Source organism: Danaus plexippus, chromosome 6 (genome assembly GCF_018135715.1).
Source record: "Danaus plexippus chromosome 6, MEX_DaPlex, whole genome shotgun sequence".
Classification (NCBI taxonomy): Eukaryota; Metazoa; Arthropoda; class Insecta; order Lepidoptera; family Nymphalidae; genus Danaus; species Danaus plexippus.
Genome location: NC_083540.1, coordinates 5,371,958 through 5,398,030, shown reverse-complemented (window position 1 = coordinate 5,398,030; position 26,073 = coordinate 5,371,958). Strand labels below are relative to the sequence as shown.

The window sequence follows — 26,073 nt, the reverse complement described above, 5'->3', positions numbered from 1 at the left end:
TCCATATTTGAAAAGAATGTAATTGTCATATATTATGACAATATAATTAAAATAAAAAGGTATTTATTGGTAATGATTTAAAGCTAAATTCTTTTAGTACAGCTAAAAATACCTTTAATTTAATTTTTATTATAGATGTAAGCATTTCTATAGTAAATTATCCACTATGACACAGACGTCATCTATCATCAAATGACCTTGACAAGAAGGGTCTTATTTAGAAATATATTGAGTCAGAAATATATTGAGTGATAAAAAAAACATTTCACTATTTCTACAACTATCATTCCTCCTTTTTCCAAAGAAATAAATAGAAAGGACAGATATTTTCATTTCATCGCATAAATTTATTAATATTTTATTATACTAGGTATTTGTACCACTCAAACTAAAAATGTTGTAACCACTCCGAAAAAAATCTGTTTAGTAAGCGGTATAAATGTATAGCGGTATAAAGTTACATATAAAGGTAAAAATATAGCCCCAAATCTAGTCCCCCTTACGCTGGTTCATCGTACTTGTATGAGTTATCCGAGCTTGTGTCGCACAACAGTTTTGTAAACATTTGCATAGATGGTGCTAGTAGTACAGTTACGACGTATGTGGTTAAATATAGTTAAAGGTAATATAGCTCAGAGGGCGCTGTTCTCTGATACCGCAATCGCGCATGCTAAGTGAACGTCAATACGAACGAGAAAGACATATATATGTATGTATAGACCAATGACAGTGTTAGCCAGTTGGGCTCGGTTTGCGCACACTGCCTCAGTAACTAGAGGCGAATTGTGGTACGTTTTGACGCATAAAAACCGTAGTAAATTCTGCGGGTAATGATCAATTCGAGTAATATATTTTCACACATGTTTAGTTTTAGTATTAGTTAGTGCAGTGCTTCTATAGTGAATTAAAATGAGAGCCAACCAATGAAATTCATATATTCAGGCGTTACGACTGATCTGTCTAACTGAATTTGATGGTTTATCATATGCTGATAAAATGTGGAAATCTTTAAAAGTTTTATTCATCAAATATTTAGAAACATAGTTTATAAACATTATGTATTCAATGCTGGTCACTGTCGAAATTGAATATAATTTTTTTGTAACAGAATTTATATTGAATATTTGAAATTTTACAAATACAATTACGATAATGCCTTCGTTCAATCAAGAAATAAACGTTGATCTTAATTCCAATGAAAATTGCCTCTATAAGATTGATTCAAAAGAGGAAAAGAAAGAAGTCAAGTATGTCGCCAACGACGTAGTAAGCAACGGAGTGCCAGAAGGCCTTAACGATGATCAGAAGCTAGCCTTTGCATTAAGAGATTTTTTGGGACCGTCAAATACTGTTTTGGACGAAGAAGAGCCCTCTCCATCCAACATTGAGCAGAAACTGCCTTATATCGATGAAGTCGTTGATAATGAAGAAGCTGCACAATCCGATGATGAGCCGACACAAAGTTATGAAACAGACGAAGTACTTAATAATGCTGCATGCCGACTTAGACGATGGCGAGCGGCGTCCAGAAAACTTCGTCGTCCGCGAATTATTAATAATTTAAATACAAAAGAGGGTTGTAACGGTGGAGTAAAAACAGTTAATAGTCATACAGATCTGGCCGACCGTTTGCGGAGTTTAGCAGCAGCAAGTAATATGTCAGCCTCAGCTGGGGAATTGCTGTCTCTGGCGCCTCCACCTCCAGCCGCGACTGCTCCACCATCGCCGGGTTGTCTGCTTACACCTTCACTAGCAGATCAGAGTTCATCAGAATATTTCGTAAGTCAACAATTAGTTAGTTGCTTATCAGTCATTTAAATATTAGTATAATATTACGACTTTAGTTTACAATAATACAGTTTTTGAAAAATGCAGTATGAAATAATATATTTCTAATCAATAGCCGGTATCGATGTCCTATTTTAATGTCATCATCAACGTTCGTCAATCAATCATCTGCGTGAATAGCAGCGCTGCGCGTGTAACACTCTATGATGTTTCTTTTTAGTGTAAAAAAAGCAAACATTACGCGTAGGCCACACACAAGTATACTCATAGAAAGAAATACACATAAGTACTTATGTCTGTCAACCTTTGTCTGATAAGATTTCAAGGTATTATCGTGTAAAGATGTCAAATATGCACTATGAAAGATATAATTTTTTGTGAAGTTGTATTATTACAATAAATAATACATTCATTTGCCTTGCCTTTCTTATCTGTGATATAATACAAAAAATATTTTTATTTTATACATCGATTTAACATTTGTTATTCATTGATATTGAGTTATGAAATATGAAGCGTACCTATATTTTTAATGACGTAAATACGGTTAACCGCAAATCTTAATGGTTTCTGAACATTATTCCAAATTTAAATAACGTCATAAAATGTTCTTTAAACAAATTAAAAATTAGCGCGGAAACAAAACACCACGTATTTTCCGTTTATTGTAGGAGGTTATCCAATGCTGTCTATACGTCAATGATAACTTACCAGAAGATGAGAATATTGTCAACTATTTACAAATCAGTCAACTACAGTTTGGTGTTACAAACTAACTCTAAGATTATATAAAGAAAACATTGTATTGTTGAAATGTTTGCTGGCAAAATCAACTTTAATATGTTTATTATCGACAGTTTTATTCGCAGCTGAAGAGCCTCAGAATATTTATCGAATAAATCAAGTTTCTTGACGTCAGCACGTTGCCGGTTACTGCTTAAAATTTATCATCAGTACTACCGAATACATAAGAGTTAAATTCAATGCTCTGGCTCTCGTAAGTTTAATGATTTCATAAATGTTGGTTATTTTTAACTGTCTAAACGAAAATTTTACTTAGTGGCAAAATTGAAAATATTCTTTGTTACATTGAAACGAGTTAAATTTAAATTTAAATATACTCATGTTGAATATTAGAAACCTCAATAGGGGAGAAAGTCACGGTTAAGCCTTTCAATCTGATCATGAGATTTTAATGAAAATGTTACTATTAAAAATAAAATTATCAAAATAATCATTATATAATATGGAAGCAGCTGTTTACATGAATACCTATAAATGGACTGAGTGCACGAAGATTGCAGACATAACAATGTTGGACCCGTTGATTAGTCTGAATGATGCATGCGTTCACATCATGTCACCCACGTGGTCCGCGGAATGTTGATTGATTGGTTCCACACGAACGCTCAGAACCGTTTCCACTTTCACGGCTCAGCTGATTGGATTATATTTTTCTTTACATTATATTGAAACATTTTTACTTTTCACTCAATATACCTTTCGCGTGATTTAATTTCGTATCATTTTCCTTCATGTGCCTTCCATATATACCGGGTTCGTAACATTTGATTCACAAGTAAATTATATATCCAATTGTCGACAAGAAACCAAATATAAACGAATTTAGTATTTATGTATCACAAATATTAAAGATGCCATCCTTGGTATCGGTCAATATAAAATTTGTATTAAAACAAAATAATCTGTTATTTCCTCAACCAATGTTCACGGCCTTCGTCTATCATATTTTTTGTTAGACGTATGAACGTACAAACGTAACGCAATCATAATGTTATATTCAATACATCCCAAGAAAAACGTAGTTGTACTAAACAAAAACGCCCTTCCAGTGAAACTTTGCTGTTGACTTTGATTATTGGTATCGGCCGTCCATCGGATCTGATAAACTTAATATATGGAACAATTTTATCGTCAGATTTGCGTCAGCTAGTTTCTATTTTCTGAAGGACTTGATTTCAGTTTGATAAGCTGTACGGGTCGATGGCAGAGAGGTTCGTACCTCACGTTCTCATGACCCAAATTTTAGAATCTACGTCATCAGCAGGAAGAGTAGAATGTGGGTCGCAAGTATAGTGACCCGTGGCGTGACCTGCCCTGCCACGCTTTGTACTGTAAATGTACTACTTAAAGAAAAAGGTTTACCCTTTTGTTTGTATGCAGCATTTAGGTAATTTTTTGTTTACGTATGACTTAACATTGATAAATATTAATATTAAATTTATGATTTCTTCTTCATAACGGTTATTATATTCAACAATTATACTTCCTATATGTTTAATTAATGTTAGCAATGAATTTAAATCTAACGAAGCATATACGAAATGCGGTAGGTTTTTTTTTCTATCTTATACTTGTATTTATAAATACAGTTGACGATAATCATATTGGACCATAGTTATATTTAACTTAAACAATTGAGAGGTACAACAATGTGACGAAGGCAGTGGAGCGTTTATAATGAAATCCATAGGAAGATTTCCTATGTGTATTTTTTGTATCACATTTTGTACCAGTATGAGTAGATTAAAAAACTATAGATATTAAAGTGTTTATAGGAGATTATCATAGACAAAAGTCTATATAAATATATCAATATAATATGATATTTTGCAAATCAAGAAAATTCATATTCTAGTCCAAATCAGGTCTAAAATGCTTGAGTAAATTGTCAGAAATAATGTTCAGCCATACTATAAATGTATATATACGTCTATGTTTACGGAAATTTATATATAAAAACTATTTATATATAACTATAGCTTTTATTTAGCTTCAAAGTTTTTAGGATGGCCTCATTTTCACTGAATAAAAACTAGATTTCTAGGACCGTTACGTAATTGTGTACCCGAGCCGTGCAAAATGAAATAAAATATTTATGTTTGAAGCTTGCTAGCAGTGTCGAATTTTTAACAGTATCATTAAAATGAACACACACATAATTTTTTTACAGACTAAATAAGCTGTCGTTAAGTAAATGTTTACGTTTTTCGAAAATATTTCACATGTTAGGTTTATGATTTACGAAGGCCCAAATATGTCATTCTTGACAATTATTAGTAATTGTCTTTAAAGTTTCGAGGAAAACTGTAATGTAAACGATGTATAGATTTTATAGTCGTAACATTTTCCTGTATAATGTCTCGACCGTTTAACCCCTTTCGGTAAAACCCTTAGACTTAATTGGACACTAGTTTTATTATTTATCTAATAAAATATCTGCTTATGAACTTGAAGTACAAGGTCTCAATTGACGTCAGATCAGACATTTTGTTCGCGTGTTGTTGTGTGCAGTAAGCGTTTATGTCAATTTCATTTCGGATAAACACAGCCACACCTAACTTTCATATAGCCACACTGATTAACTAATTACACTGTGTTTTGTTCTGCTCTAGTAAGTGCTTTTTTCTATTATTTTTTTTAATAATTAGCAATAATTTTTATAAATATATTAATGTGTTTTTTTTTTATTTCGCTTAAAGCTCTACCTCTTAAACAATTAGTATTGATATTTTTTATATGATATAATAAAAATTCTTGTCTCATCCGCGTTCTTTGAACGCGAAAACTTCCTCTTTGTTTCCATTTACGTTTGTATAAGCTAATAATCCAGTAGTTCTTCGGTGCAATGTCTGTGATATTACCGACTAATCTTTTACTTTATGGTTTTATGCTCCTTCCATCCAGCAGACCTAAATATAGATAAAAGTTGCAACTACCAGGCCTCTTTAAATAATGTCTTTCATGCAAACAATGTTAGCTAAATGAAAAGATGAATGAAAATATGTTTGCGATGGATAAGGATTTACCTGATTAAAAACTGAATAACTTACGAAGTAAGTTAGTAAGATACAAAGGCTCCCATAATTATACACTTTTTATTTAGTCGTATTATTCGTTTCCCTGTTATGAAATAAATAAAAATCGATCAATCCAAATTCTAAAGTGCTATTAGATAAGAGGCTGATCTGTGAACTTCGAATGACGGACAAACACCAATCTAAAATTACACACGATGATAATACATAATCAAAGTTGCTGTTAATGAAAAAAAAAATGATTTTTCATTTAAAAATTTGTTTTAGAAATAACATTTTACACGTAGGTTTCTCCATGTGTAAATGATGTCCAAAATAATTATAGTAGTAAAAAAATAAACTTTGGAACTAACAGACGTAAGTACTTTGATTAATAATAGATTAGGTGTTTCCAAAAAAAGTCTTATTAATTTTTTAACAGATTCATGTATCAACCCAAAAAATATGATCTCTTTATGAGATAAAACGTTTTTCATCTTCGTTAATCTTATATTACATAAAAAGAGAAGAAAGAAAGTGTCCCAAAAAAAAGGGAGTATATCATTTATTTCGCCTATTGTTTGAAACATATAATTAAAATATTCCAGTTTCTATTTAAGCCTTATTTTGGTTCAACCTGACATTTGACATACAGTCATCTATGCCAAATATATCGCTACAACAGTATCATAAAGCTCCTCACTTTCTAATACAATGTGACACACCAACGCTATGAGTAATTCTATTTTGTGCCTCAGCCTACGATATGAACGTGCATTAGGTCCGAGTTCCGGTAATTTACAACTTTCAATTCAATTTTACTGCCTCGCGATGAAGGAAAATCTACGTCTGGTCTTAATTTTATTACCAAGGTTATAAAAAAAGTTATCTGTCATAATTTCTGTAAGTACGCTAATGAGGTCATCACATCGAGAATACCGTTTTGTTACTTACAATTTTTTGACAGTTTCCACTTCCGTAACGATTTTCTTCTAAAACAAACTAAGAAGCCATATCTCCACTTAAAAATATATTTAAATCACTCTGTTTTCGTTGATCTTAATAGAATTTTATAAATAGATATAAATTTATGCAGTATCGGCAATATTGTTATTTAGTCTGGAACAGCTGGCGCGCCAAGAGAAGCTACAAATTACAAACTTTATGGTGTTTTTGTTGTCTTTAAAAATTACATTATATAATGTAAATGCATACACAATATTTATGTTCAGTATTAAGTAATGTAATATAAATTTATTATACGTAAGCTTATGTCACAATATCAAACATCCAATACACTAGCCCCAAGTGCAGTCTAAATGGAATTTCTAAAACATAATACCCTCTCTAGGAGAGGCTGGTAAGGCAAACAGTATGCTATTTCCGCAACCTTATTTTTAGATCTAACAGAGATTCTTGCATAATTTTTTAATCCATATGTGTTGGAAACGGTTTTATACAGTGTGTACCCGTGAATATATTAAAATGTTCGGGAAAGGATAAAAAGCAGAGTACTCGGATTTATACCTTTTAGTGAGTGGTTTTTAATGTTTCTGCATACTTTATATGTATGTTGATTCAATAGCTATAAGTGCGCTTATTGTGTAATATATTTTTTTATATCCGATTATCAACCTTTTATATTTCATGTCATAAAAATATTGCATTCATTAATGAAAAGTGAGTTTCTGGATTAGCTTGCTTTAGAAACAGTTACTTACATGTAACTATTATGATCAAATATTATAAATTCTTTACTTTTACTATTAAATATATAGTTTTAGTGACTGAAAAAGTTATAGAGTGATAACACAATGTAAACTGATACTGAGGTAGATAATTTTATTTGGATACATTAGGAGATTGACGCAAATACAATAGTTTTGTGTTAAATAAAAGTATAAGCAACATTGATACGTAAACTGAGATAAAAAACACATTACATATAAATAAAATCGTTGAATTATTATGAAATAATAAAAGTCGTTGGCGATAGAAGTGGTAATATAATCTTATTTCAAATGGAAGTTTCTCGTCTCCAGGGTTCGAGTCCCGAATGTTGTGCTGACAACAGTGGACAGAAGAGTGGTTCTGTGGGCACCCCATTGCCACCCCCTGGACCGCGCTACAAGCTTGCCACGGAAGGTGCCCTCAGGATCTGCAGTTTCCAACACACAAGGACAGTCGTCGACAAGATCCTTGGAGCAAAGTTCTTCAGGAAATGGGAAACACACGTACTGTGTTTACTAGAATATCACATTGTATCTAAAACTGTAAGTACCGGCGTTATTCGTCTGACCATTTTGTGCGTAGGTTTTATATCTTTTAATGCGAGCATGACGCTCCGAACGCTATTTGTACTCGTTTAATAGGTTTACTGTCCTATAGGAACATTCCACCTAAGAGTAAAGCTTTTAGTGCTTAGATAACATTTATATTCAATGAAATTTATTATTTAAATAGCTTGTAGTAATTATAACAGCTGTTTAAATATATACGAACGTCAATCCGATTACTCATCACCGAAATGCGTTTGCGTGCTTATTACATGTTACGTTATTTTCCTACAAATATTATCATTTAATTCCAAATCTACTTAAATAGCCTAAATATTGCGAAAAATAAAAACAAGAAATTAGTAATTTTATTGACTTTCTTTGGTGTTTATTATTTTAGTAATTAGAAATTTAAATTTTTATCCAGATCTTTGTAATAATAATGTTTTAAAACGTTTTTGTTTTTGCATTCAACGAAAGGCATCGTAAAACTTTAACTAAATAAAAAATTAAATTTTATTGAATATTTAATAATAATTATATTATATAAATTCTTGTTATAACAAAAATAATTTTGGTCCTTGTACCGTTTACATCATGATCGTATTTCGTCTCATAAATCTGTTTCAAACCTGTGACCTTTAAACCCGACTGACAAAGAGTGATACTTCGTAAAGAAACATTTAAAACTTTAATTAGAATTTTATACACCTATGAATTAACCTCTTCTTTATATAAAGAATTGCTCCACTGATAAATAATTTCGGTTATAATTGTAAACTTATTTGCTAAATATGGTTAAGAAGCCATATCTGCTTTAAAGACGATATTAATAGATAATAATAATTTGCCACCCTGTATTTTCACGTTTATAGATAGGAACAGTGGTTTCAATTTCCAGCACAATAATCGTTACAGGAAATCGATTTCACTCCGATCGACCGAGTGTCTAATGTCTATCGATTAACTTACGATGTTTTCATATATAGTAGCTTAAGATACTTTTTGTGAATGGGTTTTAGACTCTGCACATTTTTGTGAATTTATAACCTATTTCAAGAAAAACGGGATAACAGATGGACCTAAATATCAAGTTCACGCACACGTGAGTCTATTTTCATCCTGTTTTGTATCGAGTTCAATCTGAAGGTGCCTTTTCAATAGCTTGTTATTGTCACGCCTGGAAAAATCCGGAACGGGTGCCATACACACAACTTTTATTAAGAAAATACATAGCTTAGCATGTCTTTGTTAATTTTAAATTTCTTACCTACCGGTTGCAGCATAGTTTCTTTCAGTGTTCGTTTTGCTGATGTTGTTGTATTATTCACCTTTTTAAGGAACCACACGGTATAAATAAGGAATCTATATTTTTATTATCATACATTTCATTTTTGTTCATCGGAAAACTCTATTTAAGACGCAAACCAGCGTTTATTTTGCAACTTTCGTTTTTCTTTCATCTCAGGCGATTAGCTTGAATGTTCATCGGTATCTCTAAACCTTCCATTTTTCCTCTTGTGAGACATCAAAATCTTCTAAAAGGAGTTTTGCGTCATTGAAGTTTTGGTCGCTTTTTACCCTGGCATTAACTGAAGTACGCATTGATATAATTTGATCGATACCGGCCACGAGAGCAACACGGGGATCCGCCCACTGATAACAAACACTCAATGTATTTTACCCTATAATTAGAGAAATATCTTGTACTAGTCCTACATAATTCATATGGCGAATGACAGTAATATTTCTCTTTACGCGTGTTTTAAGATCAAAAGTGGCTCTCACCCATGATGGAGTGATGATTTTAATCGGAATGGTAGTGTTGTCAAGTGACATCGCATATAACCATAGATAGAACGTGTCTCCAAACTGTTCTAATGATAGCACAAACTTCAAGTGATTATGACGAACTCGATGAAAGGCCGATTTTAAAGCAAAAACAACAAAAAGTTCAAATAAGAACAGCGGTCATCAATACCATAAACGTACATAAACATTAACTTCATGTACCCGTACGTTCGTTACATTGTTTTGTTTTGTATTTAAATTTGATTTGTATGTAAAGTTGCACGTATTGCGTATTTGATTGGTTTTATAATTGAATTATCGCTTGTAATCAGAATTTTAATGAGGTTACGTGGAGATAACGAAACATTCGTGCGTCATAGGTTCCTAGGGGTAATGTACAGGAGAAATTAGAAACGTGTACGCATTACTCACAAGTATATTACAGAACACGTAGTATGATAACTAACTAGTAAGTTAAAATGTTTTTTTCTAATAACATAGAAGTTTTTCGCCTTTGAAGTTTAAAATAAAATCGCTTACAATTTACAAACACTAAACTCCTGTAAAATTATTCATGTCTAAACGTACTGTATCATGTTTATCGAATATATTTCTTGACGTCACAACGAGAAAAAATATGCGTGATACATTTTACAATATAGAAGTTACTTGTATATAACAACGTAATAAAATTATTATATTTTCTTGAATTATTATATCACTGACGTCACGCTGTTTTAATTACATACACCAAAAAAAAAATCTTAAATCCAAATACCACGATAAATCAACAGATTGAAAATGCATATTTTAAGAGCATCCATCCAACGTGAAAGTAGCACAAAAGGTCATGGTATTGTAAATGAGAGTCGAAGGCGAACGTCTGTACTGCAAATGTGAGGGATCTCGAGAGGTAGCATGCATGGGATGATGATCTTACGTCACGATTAACCTCGCACCTAAAGCCCGGCCGGCCATTGCACCGCCGCGTCAGACGAGTACCTACAGACGTACACTGCGCGCCCTTGTCTGTACAATTGCCACATTAAATAATCACGCCAACAAGAATGTAGCTAGCATAAAATAAATAATTGATGGTGGCTTCGATTCTAACAAATTTATATTCTATTCTTATTAACGAAAGCAATGATGAGTTTTTATTTAATTTTTGAAACGTAACAATTATTGACAAAAAATCTGCAAAGGGAAAAACGTATATGTATATAATTTTTGTTGAAGCTGACATTATTCTAAATACAAAAACCGTTGAGATATTGAAGATGATCAAAACGTTTTGTATGTTACAAGATGAGGTAAAAATCTGTGTTGAGTCATAGGTTTCTCATATACCGTGACTTGGACGATGACCCTTTTGATTGTAAACGGGATTTTTTTGAGCATTCACGTAATTAATTTTTTTATAAAAAAAATATCATAAAGATACTCTTGATCGTATCAAATCTTTTTTATTTATTCATTTCTATCTCGAATAGATATTTTTTTCATTTTCGATCGAAAAACTTTTTTGCTTTGTCACGACCGTGAAAGTGTTTTGCATCTTTATAAGCAACAAAAAATCCTGTTTCATGGGAAGCCCCTCAATATTTACTGTATTCTATTACTTAGTTTCGATACTAATAGCAGCAACGAAAAAATATGATCTTTGAGATTTTCAACTCTTTTATGGTTCATGAGAAACAAAACTGGTGACATGCAGACAGACGAACCTAAAACGGGTTAGGGAAACTTAAAAAATAGTTTTAGTGTTTTTAAATTTTGATAGTACGTACCTGTTTTAGTATCTTGATATTTACACTAGCATCTTTTTATAAATTGTAAATTTCGTTTAAAATCTAATAAAACATAACAGACCAAATCTTCCCAGTTTCATTTTTAATTATTCGAACATATGATATGAAACTTAATATATACATATAGTTATTGGATTAAAACACGATGAAGGTATCTAATGGCAAACGTATATGTGGCATTGATATGTAACAAAATCAGGAATATGTATAGCATGTGTATGTAGGGGATAGGAATACAATTAGACATATAGGAATTAAATATTCAAGCTAATCGAATGGATTCTATTGAATTGTTTCAGCCTTCTGGTCTCTTGGAAAGACCGTTGACGTATAGCTGCATGCAGGAGGTTTATTGCATCACTCGATGGGATCAAGCGAGGAAATACTGCCTGCGTATTGTCATGCCGCACGGATCGCTTCTCTTACAGGTAATATAATAAATGTTAATTAAAATTAATTTTTATTACGCGTTCAACAAAGTTAGGTTAGATAATATGGTAATTTTATTGCAAATGACATTCATTCATTCCTCCTGAATAATTACCATTTTTTTTTATGAGTCAATGTTTGCATATAAAGTCAGAATGAATTTGAGCTATGCAATTGTTGTTTCTGTTACAATTAAAAGATCGTGAATCACTTTCGAATGTGGCTTCCAAATGTATAACCTTCGTAAACTACAAATTATTTTGATTATGATAACCTCACTAATAAAATATACGGCTTCAAAGTCATTTAATAACAACTCTAACGATTTTAATTATTATTGTTACAAATAATTTCATGTCTTCAATCAATCACTTTTAATAATATCTTTAACGTCGGGAGTATGTAGTATTTAAAATAATAAAATACGCGTATCATAATCCGAAAAATATTCGTTTTATTCATATGAATACTCGCGAAAGTCTTAGCATCTCATCTCATTATATCTTTAGCCATTAATTTAGTCAGTGTACCTATATTTGTTATTTAATAATCTACAATTAGTACATTTAACCCTTTTAGGCAAACGACGCTTACACAAGGGACCAATGGTATTACTCAATAATCTGGAGGGTGAGTACTGTATATAATATAATAATATTTATAATTTTAATTTTAATTGCACTATAACTTTACGATGTTTTCTTATAGCCGTAGTGCAGTAAAATAAGTTACTGTTTCTATAAAGAACTTATAACATATAGATCTAAATTTGGTTCCAAATTACACAATGTTTAATTAAAATTTAAAACATTAATTTTTGTTTATACATTTCAGAAAAACATGATAAGGTACAGAAATTTTTTGACCAAATCAGTAAGGAAAGAAGTCGTATTCAAAGAGCTTAAGGTTGGTAGCTGTTTCTATTATAAATTTATAAAACAATTCTTTATTTAAAGAAAAATCAATTTTGTCACAAACTTTCCCAAATTCGGCACGTGCACGAATTAAACGTGTTTAAGCAATCTAAAACAAAATGTGCTATAAGGCTGCACGTTTTGTAAGTCCTTGCCGTTTAAATTGTCTAAATATACAAATAATAATTTATTTGTGATGCTGAAAATTAAACATCCGTAATGTTTGTCAATAACCGTGTTGTTCTTCTGATATTATCTTTTAATTTCTTATCATCACTTCACATTTAAATAAATTAAATATTACAAACGTGTAACTCCTCTTCCTTATCAACATGAATTAAATAATATCGTAATTATTTCAAAAGTTTTCTAATATTCTTTAAATTATCATTGAAGTCATATGTAAAGATATTTAATAAGAGACAATTTATTAAATAAACAAAAACCTTTTGTCACTGAAGAGTATCGTAATGCCCCTTTATTAGTTATGTTAAATTATTTAAAATGTATGCAGTGCTTACGCAAAGCACCAAGTGCGTCGTTCTTATTATTTACCATAAACTGTTGAGGGTTTAAAAATATTATTAATTGATGTGTACACAAACAAAAGAATTCTATGTGTATTAATAACTTGTATGCTATTGAATTATGATGAAATTAAAATAGATTAAAATAGAAACGTGCACTATGGTTTAAATTAATTCTCAGAACTATCTGATTGATAGTATACTAACTTTAAATCTAATTTTAAAGTTACCACTTAATATGTAGAATTTATATGTAATTTTTATTATTATTTTTAGAATATGGTGGATTTCGTGATGACAACACCGTTACAAGACGAAAGTGTTACCAGATCACCTCTTCAAATCCTGACCGATCTACTATCAGAAGTAAGGAACTCGACTGGAAAGCAATACCTAATACTATATATTTCATAAATTTAAAGATAAATTATAATTTTATAGCAATCACTCGTTATGAAAATACTTATATAAATTTAACAAGTTAACAAAGTAACATATTTTAAAGAGCACATAATCACAAAACCATAGACAAGTAACATTGTTTTTAAACCTACTTAGTGGCCCAGTAATATGTAATATAATTATGAACTCGTTAACAAAATACGTTAATAATGAAAACGAGCGCTAACCGCTAATTGAGGAATAAAGTAATGTACCTACTGTCATGACGTCAACAACGGTGATAAAATAATGAACAAGGTTATGTTATGTTAAAAAAATAGTCAATATTTATATAAATAACGCGCTGACCTTAAATATATTTTTGGAATATATTATTTTCTTAAATAATAGTAACGTTATGAACTATGAATATTAAATATCGTTTTGGTTTAAACTAAAACTGTTAATAATATGTATGCTTTTTAATTTGTTAACAGAACAAAGATAGCTCAGATTGGGAGGAGTGGACGGAAACGGCGGCTAGCGTTGCGGCTCCACTGCTAGCGGAGAGGTGTGTGAGCGGGGAGCTTTGTTCGTTGCTAGCTCGTCTCTGCAGGCGGAGACCTCGAGCCGCTCCCTTACCCGCTCTCGCTCCGCCCGTCAGGCGCGTCCTTACAAGAAACGTAGACTTCGGAAAAGCCCCCAGCGCGAGACAATTTGTCAGAGATTACATTAGGTACGATTGAGACGCCCTTGATCAAACTCGAAACGATATTAATTACTCGTTTGTATTCTAGCACGGTTTTTAATTGGCTATTAATGGCGGTGTCAAGGATAATGACAAACATTACCTAATTGTATGTTACGTCTTACTTGAAGTACGTGTTCTTTTGCGGCAAAAATTTTGATTCAAAATAAATAAATTTTTACAAGGTTTTGTTTTAGGTTATAAAATCTTTTATTAGATTTCTACAACGTGAAAATTAATATGCCACAAAACGAGATCAAACTTTATTTTTGCTTTTCGTACAATAGTTTAATTATTGCATTTTCATATAAGTGTACGAGAATATTTTAAAATTATTATTTAAAGATATTTAGTAATTAACTTGATTGAGAAAATTCTGAGAATGCTAAATAAGGATAGTAAGCAATAAAAAAAACCTCACATAAATCAATGTTTCAGTAAATAAGTTAAAGATTTCCCCAAAGATCTACAAAGAAATTAGTATATTTAATGAATATTTGTGACATTCATTCAAAAATAACCTTATCAATGAAATTGATATATTTAAAAAGACGTAAAAAGCAATACTCACACGTATCGAATAATCTAATACATAGACTCCTTTTTGAAGTCCATTTAAAACATTGAGCCCTATACATAAACCTGCATCCAATGACTCTATTAAGATTTCCCGTCAAAGCTAAAATGGAATCATTTACAGCGCCTTAAGCTGTCACAACTCCGGCGAGCAATTGGTCCGTCGTTTCGTGGAGGTGACCCACGGCAGCCGGGCGCTCTGCCCTCACCCCCGGGCTGCCCCCAACCTGACAGCTGTGTCACTCGCCGCCATCGACGATCACTACCGTGACAAACCAAAACCGCACGTCTGCGACGACAGCGAACATGAAGTCCTATGCTTTGCTGACATCCTCGAACACATGTATGTTTTTAGTCTATGGGGGGAGGGGGATAACTATAAGGTCTAGGTACAAGTTTTCGTGGTCATCTTCACCCCGGCTGCATTCTGAATGACATTATTTCGAAAAATTTTCGTTTTTTAATTGTACAACTAGGTTAGAATTAGACTCCTTTGAATTGAATTTTTCATATTTAATCAGATGTTTTAATTACTTTTTAGGTAACGTTAATACGCTTTTATAAAAATCTATATAGTCATAAAATACTTATTATTGAATTATTCACATAAATCTTAACGTTTCGTAGCTCCGAACACTTGCTTTCTACATATGTTCGAAACCGAATGGTATCATAATAGTTCTCTAAACATTATGGCAATGTGAACAGGTGTGAATATGACGACTGGCTCGTGGTAGTGGGAGGCGTACTCCAGCCTGTGCCGCTGTGTGTGAGTGCTATGAGCTGTCCCCGTGTCTGTGCTCGTCTGTGCACTGTGCTCGGCCGATTGTCACGGGACCCTCGCTGTGCTTGTCATGGCTGCGTGTCGCCAGCTCGTGCCGCCCGCCCATCACCGCCCTCCTGGTTAAGAGCCTGCGCACCGTCTGATCCCATATTGGCGCTGCCACAAGAACAGCTGTGCAAACTCTGGGGAGATATGGTACTTTGGTTCTCATCTATTTATCTAATCTTTTATGTTTAGATGATCAACTTATTCTTATTTTTACATTCTAGTTGAAATCACTACTCAACTGTTGCTGCAAGAGGAAAAGTTTCTTACAAGCGATGAGCAAACACGTTCCTGATTTCGTGATGGTTGCTCTCACTGAACACGTAAGTAAAAAAATCAATATTTATGTTGCTATTATTTGTCTTAGCCTTTTAAGGTTATTTTTATTAGAATAATATATTAATTTTATTCCTCCAATTAATTGTTTTTAGCCTGCGGCATTAGAAGCTTTATGTCTAATGTTGGAATGGGAGGTTGCAACCGGCGAGCAAACACAATTGGAAATAATAGCGGCCTTACAAGGAACAGAATTAGGACAAAAGTATTACAAAGACTTGTGCGAAAGACAACAAACCTTGCAAAGGCTGGTGAGGTTCATACGCTAGTTAAAGATTAAACAATAGTGATTGAATAAACTATCAGTTGTTAGTTATAATATATAGGAATAGATATTTTTATCTAATGTTAGTCTTTGAAATAACTAATTAGTGGAGGCGACTGACGCATGTATAATTATTCACTCACTGGTAAAGTATCTAATAGATTTCTATGAAAACGTTGTCTTTGTAATTCCCAACTACGCATGGGTTTATAATATCAATCAGAATCATTATATGTGTTTTATTATTATTATTATTTTTTTTTTTTTTGGAAAGAAAACTTTTTTTAATAGTGACAACTAGACCTACATTTCTCTATTGGAAGACAATATACATATCATGTATGGTCCCTAAGGACTTGAGAGAGATAACATAATAGGTTTAATTAATAAACTTTAATTCTTTAATTTTTTGGTATAAAATATATCTTGATATTTATAGGATATTGCTGCCAATATATTTTGTCTGAGTCATTGCACTTAAATCTAATTGTTCTTCATTATATCACAGACAAATGCTATGCAAAAGTAAACAAAGTCATTTTCGATTAATAAATAACGTATACAGTAACATAAACGAACCTGTTACTGCTGAGTGCTAAGCGAAGTTTTTTCTTTCCAGCAATCTCAGGGCGGTCCTCGTCGTCTAGCGCTGCCTGTTCGTGCGACGGACGCCGATGTCGCAGCGCTGCTAGAAGCCGGTGCTCTTGGAAACCTTGAATGTCTCAGCCTCGCCTTCACCAGCGTCACTAGTGAATGTGCGCAGCACTTAATTAAGGTAATCAATACGGTACAAATTCTTTGCCATCCATGTTTCTTCTTGTACGTAATAAAACGGGCTCGTGGTCGTTTTGATAAGATCTTGACAGCACCGCCCTTTAGGTTAAGGAATCGATGAAACCTCAGATTTATTTTATAGGATAATTGAATGTTTTATAGGAATTTTTTTTTCATCTTTTTTCCTAACTCTGAATAGCCACGAGGGCAACAACATACCTTTTGTAACACATAGATATATCTAAGGATGATCGTAATTACCATCAAGAGACCCTTTGGTCATCTGTGTCCTTTTACCACAAAAAAAAAATATGAGGGGGTCAAGCAGATTGATTAACTAATGATTCAATGAAATAGCTAATATTTTACTTCCATTTCAGTTGCCGTCATTGCGCTACCTAAATTTGTGGGCCACACAATTTGGAGACAGTGGCGTCCAGCTCATAGCTGAACATCTTCCTCGTCTTCAAGTCCTAAATCTATGCGAGACGCCCGTTTCAGATAAAGGAATCGAAGCTTTGTCAGGTGATTATTGGCAATTTATCTTCAAAAAAACTGTTAAATTATCTAAAAACGAAGATTGGCTCTTATTGAACTTGACTTTTATTGAACGGCTTTTAAAATAATTTTTAGCATACGTTTCAAGTTTACTCAGATTAATTCTGCAGGATCCATAAAAAACGAAACCTTCAGTAGCTGCCTAGCTCAAAATGTTAATGACGTCACCTTAAGTATTGACGTCACGCTGCCAACAAATCCCCACATTTTACATAATAAACTTTCTTCGAATAGATAATATTATTATACTGCAATCGTCTTTTCTCAAATCGCTTGCTTATCGTTTTAATTATTATTACAGGTCTCTCCAGTCTCCGGAGGTTAAATTTGAACAGCACCAAGTTATCTGCTGAAGCGTTTCAAGTCCTGCGTCAGAGGTTACCACATTTGCAGGAGTACGACATCAGGTATACTGAGGCATGGTGACAACGAGACCCCGCGCCTAGCGCGCTCAACCTACTATCAGACTCTTAAAGATATTTAGGATCTCATTGTGAAATATGCAGTTTTTGGCTCTTGCACCAAGGGTCAGACCAAATTAATTCTAATTCAACGGTTCTTAGAGCCCGATCACATGAAACAAAAGTTCTATGTACTTTATATTAAGATCGTTTAGAATAAATTAAATTGTTAAATTTTGGATTATGTTAAGAGCCAATGACTCCGTCAAACTATTTCCAAACTATACGATTTTAAATTTAAATGAAACTGAGCTGCCTGATATTTTAATATCTTAATTAACCCAACGTGAAGGTGTGGGTATTGTAAAATAGTATATAGTCCTTAAATGTCATGTATATAGATTATAGGTATATTATTTTAGCATTTAAATTATAGAAATTATTTTGTAAATAAAGTATGCCTTGCAAATGAGAGTTATGAGGGTGAGGAATATCGTTTAAAGTGAAGCTTACAATGTGCAAGTATTGTCAATATACTATTGCTAAACCATCACTATAAATAAGATAATTGAAATGACATTATTTTTATCATTGATTCCTCATTAAATGCAATTTTATGGTAAGATTATTTTGTATATTATAAAGATTAGATAAATTCGAATTCTTCTTTTTTTTGTTAAGTAATAAATGTAAATGATGCTATGATGTTTATGTTAAAAATTTAGATGTGTTGCCATAAGTTACTGTAATTCCTATTTCTGTAAATTTGTGCTGTCGATTTGCTTTGTACATTAAGGTCTATTGAAAGCATTTATAGTTGTTTACAATTATAATTTCAATAATATTAAATTATCATAGCAACTTCTGTTACTTTTTAATTTTAAACGAAAACTGTAAAATTTACGATATTTCGTAAAATTGTGTCAAATTAATTCTTATTTAAGAAATCAAACTTATTTTTCCTATGTTAGTATTCAGTTTTTGTTGTGATTACCCTTAATAGTTACTTAATTGTTGGTGTTATTTAATAGTACATGTAATTTCTATATTATCATAAATATACCATATAAAGTAATTTTGATGGGTATATTAATAAGTTACAATTAGATTGAAAATAAAAAGAAAAATGACTATCGAATCACACTTTTGTACTTTTACATTATTTTAAAATGATTATATGTGTAGTAAATTCTTATCAGACATCATAAATGAATATGTCATGAGAAGCCTGTGGTATTTTAATTGAAATTAGACAGCACCAAATTCATTTTCTGGTCATAAGAAATACGCTTCAATCATAAGTATTGTTAGATTAAGATGTTGAGATCGTCATGGCTGTGAAGAATGAAGCGAATGAACAGTGTACATGTGGTGTTCGACCTAAAATCTTTGATATTATATTATGTTTATCTATTACTAGTAATTTACAATTTAACTATTCCCTTTTACTGCCCTAAATCTCAATAAGAAACTGTATACAAACATAAAACATGGCAAATCAGTTATAATATGATCTCACTTATTCCTTACTAATATACCGGTAAAAAGTTATATCCGTATGTTACACAATATACACTTGGACGAATCAGGATGTATTAGTGTTGATGGAAATAATGTGATAGTTTTATTAAATAAGGTTAGGTCTTACATGTGTATTCTTAAATCTGTAAAACTTTAGTGTATGAACACCAAATAATTGTTGATCTTTTAAATATTAATTAAGATGTAATAAATAAATTGAAATTTTAATGTCTCGCAACTTGCTTTTGCAATATGTTGACTATCAATAATTATATTGCACTTTAGATTTTAGGAGTGTTATTAAAATTTACATACATAAAGAGGTTAAAAGACTTAAGAGTTTTTTATTTGTAATAAAAGTTAGAAATAATAATGAACTTGTTTAATTTATACATCCGTCCACGTCAGTCTCTTACGTCAATGTATTTTACTAAACGTTTACGTCACTATTGATTATAGTGACAGTTATCATTTGAATAACTTTTTTTTTAAACATTTAATTGATTTTTTAATAAATTTACTATGATTTTTATAATGCAAATGATCTCTTCTTGGAAAATTTTTAACTCTTAGTTTTAGTGCTTCAAATTGCACTTTCTACTGCTATTGCTAAATCGAGATAATTTTTAATTTCGTGTATGAGAATTTATTTTTCTTGTCAGTGAACACAATTCTTGAGTACAGTCATAAAAGTGAATAATGCGAAATGAATAAAAGTTGCCTTCGTTTGATGATAACAATAAATGAATTTACTTCTTGCTTAGACGATTTTCAACAAGCTTATAAATTATTGTTATTGTACTCTTTTGTTTAAAAATTCTTATCAGTAGTTAGTTTTGTTATTTCGATTAATTTATTTAAATAAAAGTCTATAATATCCGGGATTTATCTTTGATAGGTTTGTCAAATTTCTTAATTATGCGTATAGAAGTATGGAGTATGGCTTTTAAGAATCTTCAAATAGTAGAAAAACTTTTTTGAGGCGTCAAGGTTCAATTACATATAATAAGGTTTTCAATATAAAATAAAGTGACATTTCCATGCTTAATAAAACTCAGGTATCATTTATTACATAGAATTACTTGGAGAAATAAACATGCCATTTACTAAGGAATATTATATTGAGTAATTTTCAATAGTGTATGATACATATCTTAACATTAACTTTATACATTTATAATCGCCACTATCGAATTTAATAAATTATAAAACCAGCATCTCCATAGACTGAAATGCTTGATTGAATCGCACATATAAAAATTAAAAAATAAAAACAAAACAATACGACCTATGGTACATTAACAACATCGTCTCAAATAAACCAGCATTGCAATAAATACCGCTCCTTGAATTTAGACATTTCATGGTGATAATCGATTTCCATATATTTTTTTATCCTTGCCATCACACTCCATGGAATTTATCAATGTTTACAACTATTTTAGTATTTACAGTGCAATACAATTCTAAATAATATTTAAAATATTTGAAAAAAATTCCAAATTAAATATCATTTCAATGTGTTAAATCAGTCTATGCCCTGTAAGTATTAATAGCTGATTTAAGCACAAGATATTTTAATACATAGAAATTGATTAAGAGTAACCTAATATTATAGAAATATGTTAGAAATGGAAATTAATTTACAACTATTTGAACTGTTTGTTAACTAAGCATGGCTCATATAGCTTGACTGGAGTTTAAACGAAATAAGATAAGATATTTAAGATAAGTGTTACAAAAAATAGAATTTTACATGTTATACGGCAAGCCCAATGAACTTACAATATATTTTTACATATCTCTAGACTCTAATGCTAACAGTAAATTTAAGAATATTATAATAAAATGATTGAATTTCCTAATCATTTATCATTAACCAATGATCATATTTCTAGATATAGTTTTTACAAGAGGTGTTGACATGTTTAAAGAATTTATCAATTTGTAATGGAAGATTTATACCTATTACAAGATTAATTACTTTTATATATATTATATTCGAATTATGTTCCAAACATCTATTTTTAAAACCACCTCATGTTATCTGTGAGTTAAGGACTGAGATAATTGTATGTTATATACAGGTTTTACATACAGATATACATTTAGTATCATTTGACAAATGCCTTGTTAAATATATATACCATTTTAAATTTTTTTAAATCTAGTAATACACCAATAACATGGATTTAATAAATTTCTAGAATTACACTACACACTCATTAGGAGACTTATAAGAACATATTGGCGTTAATTTACAATTTTACATGCATCAAATTATAAACTTGTTTGTGAATTGGCAACACCATACAATATAATCTCTAAGAAATTCCTGAACGATTTTTGTGCCGTTCTAAAAGCGGGGTCATACAAATTTTGTCTTGTCAAAATGTATCAATACTGATCACAAAAATAATGATATAGCATACTGTTCATCGCACGACAGATTTGCCACTGGTATGATTAATCCCTGTGGCTTTAGAGACTGTGCTATTTAGTGAAGGCAGCGAACACAGCCCACATGATTTCACAGGATTCAGGTCTCATGGCTTCAGCCTCGAAGTCTAGATCGAGGAGCGCTCTGACTCGTCTTGTGGCCAGTTCGTAGTCTTCATCAGATAGTGGGGCAAAAGCGTTCTCTAGAACATCAGCGGAATGGGCCAACATCAAAAGTGCCAATGACCTCTTATCAGCATGAGCCACGTCGATTATGGAACGGCGCAGAGCTGCCTCCTGGACCTGGAATTTTTTTTCTCAAACCAGTTACAAGGCAAAAGTAATTAATGGACTGTGGATTATTAGAATAAAATGTATTGCATGTTAGAAAATCATTTTTATACACCTATGGTACAGAATCCTTTGGCTACACTAAATATATAAAATAGCAAATCTAAGTTGTTATTATCTGTTGCAATATTAGTTACAGTAAGTAGGTTATGATATTAAGGAATATTTTATATTTAAATCTATCTTGTATATTAAATATTGAATATATTTTCAGTAAAGTTAAATTTTTTTTTTAAATTTGCATTTAATTACTATTTATTAATCATAGTTGTTAGACTCATACACAGTTCCAAATATAATTTAATCTGTGAAATAATTTTTATGATAACTAAATAAATACATTTGTCACAACTATTATATGATTAGTGGGAATAAGTTGATAAAGTAATTTAACATGTAAATTGATAATGACAAAGTTATGTTTAAATGTTTGAAAAAATTATTGTTATGAGAAAAATTATGAAGAAATTAATATAATTCCATGTAAAATATTCCTTTGATAAATAAAATTAGTTTTTTAATATTTAAGTTGAGTCATTAGTAGTAAAGCTGAATGTTACTCAATCTAGTTGTGGCTCATTCTGTTTTCGATTGTTCTTATCACGTTAAATGTAGTACATTTTGAAACGGCAAAGGATATAAAGTTTTATTTGGTGAATTAACATAAAGCACTCAATGTTATCATTCCATTCCAATGAGCAATCATCGACAACAAATATATATGGAATGTATTAAACATCCTTAAAAATAAATTTGCTTAAATGTAACAAATGTCTTAATTGTATTTTGTCCAAGACATTATTCAAATCAGCCAAATTATATCAATACAAACTTTGTCTATAGAAAAAATATATAATAAGACACATTAAACATACAAAAATGTTATTATATGTTGTTATATATATATATAGATAACATAAATTTGGAAAAGGTAACAGGTAAAAGGTCAGATAATATTTCTTTTAAATAAAAGATTTTGCATGCTTAGTATCACGACCTCTGAATAGAATTTTAGGATCCACATATACATTGAGAGACTAACATACAACCATAACTAATACAGCTCACACAAAAAGTCATAAACAAAAAAATTTTTTATACAAAAGACTTTAATTTCATTATAAGATGTTATGATATAATTTTAGAATCAATAATTTTTAGAAAGTTACATGAAGTTATGTGTTCTAGAATATGCTTAGGTAATAAGATTTAATAATATATATAGATACTTCAGGCAGCATAATATACTTAAATAAAATATTTTTTTACGTAATTATTACATATTAGTGTGAATTGTTTCACAAGTAGTGTATCTATTTTCAATAGGATAAAAGTAAACTGGGTATTGAACAAACCTTCTTTACTAATCTGCATTTAACCACATTGTCAGTCAACGGATGGGTCGTCATATCAAAGAGTAGGAAGTTTTGTTTCTCTGTGGTAAGGACACCTTTCTCAACAAGATTCTTTGCTAGCCTCTCACGTACATTCTTTAATTGATATTTCAGCTTCATGGGATTCCATGTTTCACCTATTTTGTAAAAAACAACACAATTTCCATTACCACAAATAAAGGTAGATTATAATGTTGTTAATAATAGACATCTAAGTCAAGGATTAATCCATCATTTTCAATTTAATCCTACTGCTAATGAACTTACAGCAACATCTTAATATTAAATAATAATAAAGTATACACTGTATTATATTGATACAGAGGTAACATCAGGCAATATTGTTGTGTTTAATATAAGTATTAATAGTAAGTAATAAGTAATAATTAGTAATAAAAGATAACTTAATATAATAAGGTACCCTACCACTGAGATATTCTATCCAGCTCTGCACTGTTTCTGGTGGATCAGTGTCTTTCATGTGTTTCAAAGCTTCATCAAGCAACACATCACCAGTCGGAGAATCTGCAAACATATTTACTTAGTGAATATGTAAATGTTACAAAAAGCTTAATGCATTATTTGTACAAAAGTTTGCACTACTAGTTTCATTAGTATGTAGTGTCCAGTGTATACCTGATTTAACTATAACTTTTCTGGATAACAAGCCTTTCCTTCTCATACCAGCTCTTTCTAATTCGACGCGACCTCGCAATCCCAGTTCAATCAAGATGCAGCCCCGTAAACCGCTAGATATACAATCATTCCAAAAGGATGTGTAACCCTAAAATAGTATAACTACCTAATGACTGTGAACTTTTATAAAACATGATTAGCATGTGATCGTTTGTTTAAAAGAAAAAGTCTATTCCTACCTCTTTGTCTTTTAATCCTAATAATAAAACTTCTTCCATCAGAGTTAAACGAGTTTCCTTTGAATCGCCGTCATCATAATTTTTATCATTTTTCTTATCGTCAATATCATGATTTTCCCTGTTGCCATCATTTTCTTTCACTACATTCCTTCGTTGTACCAGCCCCTCAGTGCGATTCATTTTAGCATTAAATTGGATCACCACAAAGAACTCAAAACAAGATTGTATTTTACACTGCAGATGAGATAATTTTTAGTGTTGAGTAAACTAATCGTTGACGTTTGCCACACGACGTATGTAGCAAGAAAAACATGGCCGCGAACAGTAAAATGCGTTCCGTTCCCTTTTAATACAAAGTAAACATAAATAATACGTTTTACATATTTCAATTAAATACTATCTAAAATTACTTTAATTTGACAGAAAGACTTTAAATTATACTTTCTATAATGTTTATGCAGTCTAAATTTTCAAGTTATAGTTACTTGATATGAATTTAAATACAATTACTATTTACAATGTTTTTTTTATATATGTACAAATTAATACATAATTTACTTTGCGGAGATGATTTGGAAGTATTGTAAATATTTGAAATTTTACCAGAATATCTATTTTTGTCAAGTTGATAATTACTTATTTAGACTTTAGATACATTAAAGTATTTTTATATCTAGTGTCCAGCATCAAGCGACAAGGGGAGACTGTATAATATTTTTTTATATTTATCGAACTTTATACTAATCTCCAACATTAGTATTAAGAATATGTGTGGGTTGTTAATTAATTATTTATTTGTTTTCGTTCAAGATCAAAAAGAAAATAAGCATAACATTGATTATAAATCAGTCAATCTTTATAAAACAACATTTGTTTTATGTGAAATGAATGCGTTGCTAATCTTGATTGTTGAGAAAAAGGGAGGGATGGGAATAAGGAAATGGCAGGAAAAGGTGGGAACGGGGAAAGAGCAACCGGCTCTCTCACTCATCCAACGAAACGCACTACGCAGCCACTAAAGGCTACTTCACGCAGATCCTCTGTGAGAGAGTGGTACTTCCCCGGTCGAGTCAGCCCATGTTCGAGCTGTAGTAAATTGACCACAGCCTGTCTCTACCACCTAAAAATAAATAATTTTTCATGAGTTTTAAGTTATATTGTAATAAACGTTTCAATAATAATCATACTAAAGCAAGTTTTAAATTGTAATGATAATTAAATTAGTAGCTAGGCATATATTTATTAAATTTCTTCGATAATGGCTTATAATT

The 26,073-nt window shown here is 31.1% G+C and overlaps 2 protein-coding genes across 2 annotated transcripts; one reads left to right on the top strand and one right to left on the bottom strand.

The window, feature by feature from the left end:
• Positions 1–723: 723 nt before the first annotated feature.
• Positions 724–20,116, top strand: LOC116778394 (C-Maf-inducing protein-like). Its single transcript, XM_032672392.2, has 14 exons — positions 724–1,779; positions 7,649–7,879; positions 11,784–11,912; positions 12,493–12,543; positions 12,748–12,819; positions 13,631–13,720; positions 14,233–14,471; positions 15,184–15,402; positions 15,768–16,038; positions 16,113–16,211; positions 16,320–16,475; positions 17,109–17,264; positions 17,644–17,788; positions 18,123–20,116. Exons 1-14 carry the CDS (start codon positions 1,153–1,155, stop codon positions 18,245–18,247), a joined length of 2,610 nt encoding a protein of 869 aa, XP_032528283.2. The 5' UTR covers positions 724–1,152; the 3' UTR covers positions 18,248–20,116.
• Positions 20,117–20,845: 729 nt separating this feature from the next.
• On the bottom strand, positions 20,846–25,132 carry LOC116778999 (Golgi phosphoprotein 3 homolog sauron). The gene is made up of 5 exons (XM_061529904.1): positions 24,803–25,132; positions 24,564–24,711; positions 24,354–24,452; positions 23,889–24,064; positions 20,846–22,485 (listed from the first exon to the last, which is right to left on the bottom strand). The coding sequence occupies exons 1-5, from the start codon at positions 24,980–24,982 to the stop codon at positions 22,237–22,239; spliced, it is 852 nt and encodes a 283-aa protein (XP_061385888.1). The 5' UTR covers positions 24,983–25,132; the 3' UTR covers positions 20,846–22,236.
• Positions 25,133–26,073: the final 941 nt, after the last annotated feature.